This window comes from Engraulis encrasicolus, chromosome 14 (assembly GCF_034702125.1).
Source record: "Engraulis encrasicolus isolate BLACKSEA-1 chromosome 14, IST_EnEncr_1.0, whole genome shotgun sequence".
NCBI lineage: Eukaryota > Metazoa > Chordata > Actinopteri > Clupeiformes > Engraulidae > Engraulis > Engraulis encrasicolus.
Genome location: NC_085870.1, coordinates 46,951,373 through 46,958,715, shown reverse-complemented (window position 1 = coordinate 46,958,715; position 7,343 = coordinate 46,951,373). Strand labels below are relative to the sequence as shown.

At 41.6% G+C, this 7,343-nt stretch overlaps 1 protein-coding gene across 1 annotated transcript; it reads left to right on the top strand.

The window, feature by feature from the left end:
- Positions 1-6,218: 6,218 nt before the first annotated feature.
- On the top strand, positions 6,219-7,135 carry LOC134463487 (uncharacterized). Its single transcript, XM_063216684.1, has 2 exons — positions 6,219-6,642; positions 6,798-7,135. Exons 1-2 carry the CDS (start codon positions 6,219-6,221, stop codon positions 7,133-7,135), a joined length of 762 nt encoding a protein of 253 aa, XP_063072754.1.
- Positions 7,136-7,343: the final 208 nt, after the last annotated feature.

The window sequence follows — 7,343 nt, the reverse complement described above, 5'->3', positions numbered from 1 at the left end:
ACCCGCCCCAAATCTAATTGCTGTCTGGATAGGTAGCTCAAAAACTGTTTTCCCCTTTTCTTTCTTTCTTTCTTTCTTTCTTTCTTTCTTTCTTTCTTTCTTTCTTTCTTTCCCCGACTTTGACCTCTTTTGAGTTTGTAGGCCCAACTTGGGTGTTTAGGCCCTATCTGTTTTCAATGGTGTCTTGGACACTGGTGTAAAGAACATGCAGGTCTCCTAACTACTGCACTCAAAACAGGGTCATTGATGTCAAGTCAAGTGAATTTTATTCATAAAGCACTTTAAAATACAACAGAGGTAGGCTAGCTGTCCAAAGTGCTGGACAAGAAGGAGGACTTGAAAGGAATCTTTCAACCTTAGAACACATAGACATACTTGAGGACATAGGACAAAATAAAGAAGAAAAATCACAATCAATAAGATCTAAAAACTGAGCATCATGTAGAACAAAAAAAAAGTGTGTGTGTGTGTGTGTGTGGGGGGGGGGGGGTGTAGGTTATGTTATAGGGCAAACCATAAAAGGACAGTTTCATAATGACACATTTTAAAAATAAGAAAAAATAAGAGCTAAGGGGATGATCAACGTTTAAGAAGAAATAAATAAAACGAATACAAATAGAAATAGATAGATAAATAACTAGGTGCATACACAGAGGTCATACAGTGTTAAAAGCTGATGCATAAAAGTGAGTTTTAAAATCAGTTAGGGAGGGGGACAGGCGGATATGGAGTGGCAGGTCATTCCACAGTTTGGGGCCCATTACAGCAAAACCTCTGTCTCCTCTGGTTTTCAACCTGTACAATGAGGAGCGCTTGTTCTAATGACCTGAGGGACCTGGAGGGGGCGTTTACTTTTAGTAGGTCAGATAAATAAGATGTTGACAGGCCATGAAGAGCTTTAAAAACAAATAAAAGAATCTTAAAATCTACTCTGTATCGTATAGGGAGCCAGTGAAGAGCAGCAAGCACAGGCGTAATATGCTCCCTCCTTCGAGTTTTAGTAAGGAGGGGGGCAGCAGCATTTTGCACAAGTTGCAGGCGGGAGAGGGAGGAAGCACTGAGGCCAGCATACAAGGCATTGCAGTAGTCAAGGCGTGACGAGATAAAAGCATGGATGACTCTTTCAAAGTTTTTAAAAGATAAAAAGGGTTTGGCCTTGGATACTACTCGTAACTGATAAAAATTAGACTTAACAACCATATTGACCTGTTTCTCCATGCTAAAAAAATGAATCTGAAAACACCCCAAGGTTTTCAGCTGAGTCCTTTACATATGGTTTGAGGGGGCCTAAATCCTTTGAGGGGATAGAGGTAGTACTAAGCCGAAAGACAAGGACCTCATTTTACTTTTGTTAAAACTTAAAAAATGTAAGGCCATCCATGCTTTGATGTCCTCAAGTCAGTCAAGTAGTAGATTTAAAGCATTTGTCTTACAGTGCATATAAATCATCAGCATAACAATGAAAAGAGACATTATATTTGCAAAGGGTGGATCATAGATGTGTTTTCTTCATATCAGTTTGGCATAGCCTTATTGCTATAGGCGGCTCAAAATTGAATGATTCCCAGCACTGTGGCTTTGTCCAAGAAGCTCATGAGCAGTGCACCCGTCTTACTGCTAGGTAGCTCAAAAGTGCCCCTTTCCAGCACTGTGGCAGTGATAAAAGTCATCTCTGTCCAAGAAGCTCACGAGTACCTTTCCACTGTTTCCTTTCCTCTTCATACCTATAGGACAAACAATACATTTCTGTATAACTGAGAGCACATCTGTCAATCATCCACATCTGGCTGACCTTCACTCTCCTGACCACCATGGAGGCCCCTGCCAGTCACTGGATCCTTAAAGCCATCAGGTTCTGGCGTGATATGCTGTTTTTAAATATTCTTTAAATAAGTCTGTTTACGTGTAAATGCGACATGAGGATTCCATTTTTTAAAAACTCCATTGTGGCAGGTGCATTTCAGCCACCTAAATGAGATTTTTGTTTAATTTTTTTAGATGAGTTTTGAAACGAGAGGCCAATGCATTTTCAAAAATATCTCCTATGCAGCTTCTTAATTTTAGTGCAAGGGTGATATGTGTTTCTAATGTAGTGGTTGACAAAATATTCTGCTTCTGTCTTTGTCTCCTCATGCACATAGCCTATTGCATTATTTCCATATCAACTGTTGGTTGTTGGGGAAAAAACAAGGTGAAATGAAAGTCATCCTCGATTGGCTTCACAACTGCCTATAGTCCAATTACATGAGGAGTAAACTTAATTTCCATACCCACCCCAACATGTATCAGTGGCTGGCAATCCCCCACTGATTTGCCCAGGGTGGACCCTTTTTTGTAGCAAGACTGACTGGACACTGTCTTCCAGCATATGATCTTCAGGTGCTAATCACCTGAGAAGGAAAAGAAAAGCAGCCGAAGAAGAGTAGGCCTACAGTTATAAACAGCTGGAAGTCAATAAAGAGTAGAAATTCCTGTCAATTCTGTGTGAAAATCATTTTTTTGTCATTGTAATACGACACAGTGCAAACACAATGACATGCCTTCATACCACACCTGTTGCAAGGTGACAGCCCAAAAGGTGCCAAGGGATAGTAGTCTATAATGCTATCTCTGTGGCACTGCAAGAGACATACACCCACATGCAGTACCTGCTGCCACACAGAAACCCAACTGATCTTTCTCACAGTGCCAGCTTGATGCTCATAATAGCATTGCCCACAATACGATGTCATTGTGGCTGTGTGTTTTTTCTCTTGTGTGTTGCGTGAGGCTCATAATAGATGTGTTGAATGGGTCTGTCTCATAGTGTATTCAGATGGAGAACACACAATCTGGTGGGCATGACTTAGCCTGGCTCTCACGCAGACCCTTCGTGCATTTCCGCTCAACTTCATGAGCTCGCACGAGGGTCTGGAAATCTTAGACAAGCCCGAACGGAATCAGAAATTTTACAGCCTGTGCAATCAAAATCGCGGCGTGGGGTATGTACAAGTCAGTGGTTGAAGTAATAGGCCTATGTGATTTTAAAAAGCCACTTAAATTCTCCAATCAATGTTCCAGATCGTGTGAGAACCAGGTTAAGCATGACTGTCACTTGTGTTTCACTTTGGCAAATTGTCTTTTCTATTGCACACATGGTCCAAATTCTACATCATTGCAGCCCTTCAACTGAGCGTCACTGTGATGGAGGACATCTTGCACCTGTTCGTCCCCCTTGGGGCGCGAACGTGTTACATCACCATCCTCATCCTATAATTAGGAAATATGGAAATATGGAAGAGGTGAGAGAGTTTCTACCACCCCGTCATTGTTTTTAACTTCAGCTCCAACTTACTACCTACCCTGACATGTGCAATATCAGTGGCAATCCTACACTGATTTGCACCCTCTCTGCATCAGCATTGTCTGAATAGGCTATACTGTCTATATGCCTTATTATCATCAACTTTCAAATCTCTTTTCGAGTCTTGATCTAATCATTTGCTTAAGGATTAACGTTTCCCAAACGGCATGGTTGACCTGCCTCCCTCGGTTTGCTACTGGTCAAGGCCAGAAAAGGTTGTGCTGAAGCTTAAACCACATCATTGCCTTGAACACGCCTCTACCCAGGACTGTTGGAGCTGCTCAAAGTTGACTGGTTTCCGACAAAGTGGGTGGAGTCCCTGATTTCTCTGGAGCCTATACCCAGGCCTGTTGAAGCTTCTCAAAGTTGATTGATTCCTGACGAAGTGGGTGGGGTTTGCAATTTCTGTGGAGTTCAGAAACGATATGTATATTGCAGTTGGCCTGATTAGCTACACCGGAGGTGTGGCGTCACTAGGAAGGTGTGGCCTGGCTAACTGTCTATCAGTTTATGATTATACACAGATACTGTAATGTAGCCCTATGTTTGTGCTAGGCTAATCAGTAGGCCTGTAAAGGTACACTGTATTTTATTTGTAACAAACCAAACAGACCTGTACCGAACCGAACAGTGCTGTACCGAAAGGTAGATTGACAGGGAACTCTGTCCATGTTTTTACATTATGCTGCCACTACAGGCAGTGGCTCATGCAGAACGCTGAGAGAGAATGCAAGAAAAAAAAACAAGTGCAGAGGCTTTTTCTTTGAGAAAAGTAGGCCTACTATTTCTTATATTGATGAAATCTCCAAACCAAAGTAGCAGTTTGAATGTATTTTCTTTTTATAAAGGGACACTGTGTGAGATTTTTACGTGTTTATTTCCAGAATTCATGCTGCCCATTCACTAATGTTACCTTTTTCATGAATACTTACCACCACCATCAAATTCTAAGTATTCATTATCACTGGAAAAATTGCACTTTTCATACATGAAAAGGGGGATCTTCTCCATGGTCCGCCATTTTGAATTTCCAAAAATAGCCATTTTTAGCTGCAAAAATGACTCTACTTTTGACCATACTGGAAAATATTTGTTTATTACTTAGTAAACTTTCATGTAAAGATCAAATTTTGCAATAGGCAGCCCAGTTTCAATGAGCAGCATAGTTGCAGTACCCTTTTTGACCATTTCCTGCACAGTGTCCCTTTAACCGAAAAATGTACCGAACTGTGATCCCAAAATCGAGGTACTGTACGTACCGAACCGTGATTTTTGCATACTGTTACACCCCTACCAGTAATCCGCACTCAGCTACTGTAGTGCTGAACAGCCAGGCTATGCCCTAATCAGGCCTCGAGTAATATAAATATAGTTTCTGATCTCAGGAAAAATAATGAACTCCACCCACTTTGTCAGGAACCAATCAACTTTGAGCAGCTCCAACGGCCCTTGTTAAGAGGTGTGTTCAAGGCAGTGATGTGGTTTAAGCAGAGGAGTTTTATTGGGACTAGGAAAATGTCTTGTTTAAATGTTGGCTCAGCCTTATCTGGCCTCGACCAGTAGCAAACCGAGGAAGACGGGTCAACCATGCCGTTTGGGAATAGCCTGCTCGAGCTCAGACCAAGTGTCAAAGAGACTTGAAAGTCGATGATAATCAGGCTAAGTGCTGAAGCTCACACTATACTGAGTGTGGGTGATGTTGTGTGTGGTCAGACTGCAAAAACTCAGTTGCATGTGGTTTTTCACACCACATGCTGATTTCAGAATAGTTATCGCCATCATAATGAGGCCATTAGTGTGAGAGGGGTCATGTGGCTCTACTTCCTCTTGCAGGCATGTGCTGTATATCTGTCTGTGTCACAGACAATTTGTCACATGAAGAGATCTCCTTTAGCATGATGGCAGTTGGCAGAAAAGAGATATTTTTCTATGGAGTATTTCTTTTTACCCTCTTATGCAGTAAGTATAGCAAGTATTTAAGTAAGCACTAGCCTGTTTTGTCCACTTTTTTTTCTAATAGCTTATTAGGGCCCGAGCAGCGAAGTGCAAGGGCCACGCGGTAGCCCTTTGCCCTCTCGGTGCGAAGCCCTATTGTTTTCCGAAGGATTATTATTATTTTGAAATTGTGACCATTTCACCTTCATCTCAGTTTTACATTTGAAATGTTTCCCAGACTAATGATTATATTTGGCTCGAGGCACGCTACTTAATTAATGTATGTAATTGTTGTTGTTGTTATCATTAATGTCATAATTAATTCATGTTATTAATAATTTAAATGCACTTTATTAAACATTCCGGTTGACTACTTTGATCGTATTTTAATATATTCAATATACTGTAGTTTAATGACACGATCCATTTATGATAAGGAATCACATTTCATCATGTATCCTTCTCTCTCTTGTAAAACGTAGGTCAATTTAATTTCGCTAAAGCCCAAGGTGAGTTACTGCTCAATTGTTGCACAGAAATATGAAGATGCCTTGGTCTATCTATACACCACCCAGCTTCACTTGTTGGCAGCATGACTAATTAAACAATCATGTCAAATAACATCTTGCATTGCAGGTGCTCACCCAATACTGACTACATCTTCTCAGATTCTATTATTGACGGAATCCGTTCAACTGACCTGCAGTCCACAGAGATCTACCCATGTGTCTTACTGCACATTCTCTTTAGCTGATGAAATAGCAGCCACGACAGCAAGTACATTATGCCAAAATTTTTTCACTGGAGAAGAAATGATGAAGTGGTCTCACCAGGTCACATTTCCTGCTGAAGTCAGAGTTCAGTGCTCTACCAGTGCTCAACCATCACACCTCTCACAGGCTGTTACAATCGTTGTTGTTAAAGGTGAAGTTTGTCTTGAATGTCCGTGTCTGAAAATGTCTTGCATACTTCAGAATTTTCTTTAGATTCTATCTACAACAACAGGTCAGCACTACAAAGTTATTTCTTAAATGTTTTCCCCATTTTTATTTTAGAAATTCCTGCTGTAAAGCCCCAGCTGAAGATCTCCCCTGCAGTCATCAGAGAGAGCGGCTCAGTTCAGATGAGCTGTGAAGTACCCCAGTCTCAGTCTGCATTTCTGTGTTTGTTCTACCTGCATGGGGTAGAAGCTGCTTCCTACAATCGCCCATCATGTCAGATCTCCCTCAGTGGTATGCAGCTTCTGCGTTGGGCACGTCAGACTTCCCCTCTGGAGGCTGAAGTGGGGTGCTACTATCTTACGGCATCACTTGAGGAACGAATAAAATCTAATCATTCTGACCCTGTTGCGGTGACTGTTCTGAGTGAGTATCTGCTCATTTACTGAAAAAACATACAATTTTATAGTATGTAGTATGTCTCATCTGATGAAAGGCATTCCCACAATAATACAACAAAATATCAGCCTCAATCAACCTCAGATCAAACTATGTCACACCTGCCTGATCCCCCAATACAGACAGACTGCAGACGCCAGACATAACCGTGTCTGAGCACATCTCCATCTCCATCTTCATTTTCTGTGGTATTCCCAAACATTATGGCCAGGCCTCCAGCTGCCGTCTCTACACTGGAGATGAGCCGCAGTACTACCTGACATCAGACACATCAAGGAGAGAGTCTGGAGACCTCTTCTGTAAGTTCGCTTTGAATAAAGATATTTTATTCAAACGTCTACAGTCACTAAGGAGCAGAGAGGTGAGCTGTGACTATACAGTGGACTCACAACCTCCATCTGTATCTCCACGCAGTGATCCGTTCAAATTTACAGGTAAGATATCACATTACACTTGTTGAATTTGGTAACAATTAAAAAAATATTGTCGGCTACCCTTCTGTGGTCATGACTGATTCTTTGTATTATTTTCTTCTTTATGTCACAGGCGTGAATCTCGTCACAACAACATTGAAGCACACCACAGTAACAGCAAAGATCACCATGCCACCAGCATCCCCTTCACCAAAGATGACAACAACACCAGCACCACCACTACCACCACCAACA

Bases quoted from the DNA above. Each gene is read 5' to 3' on its own strand.
- LOC134463487 (XM_063216684.1), top strand. From the start codon at position 6,219: ATGTCCGTGTCTGAAAATGTCTTGCATACTTCAGAATTTTCTTTAGAT. The intron at 6,643-6,797 runs GTGAGTATCTGC...CCCCCAATACAG, and splicing joins TGTTGCGGTGACTGTTCTGA to ACAGACTGCAGACGCCAGAC.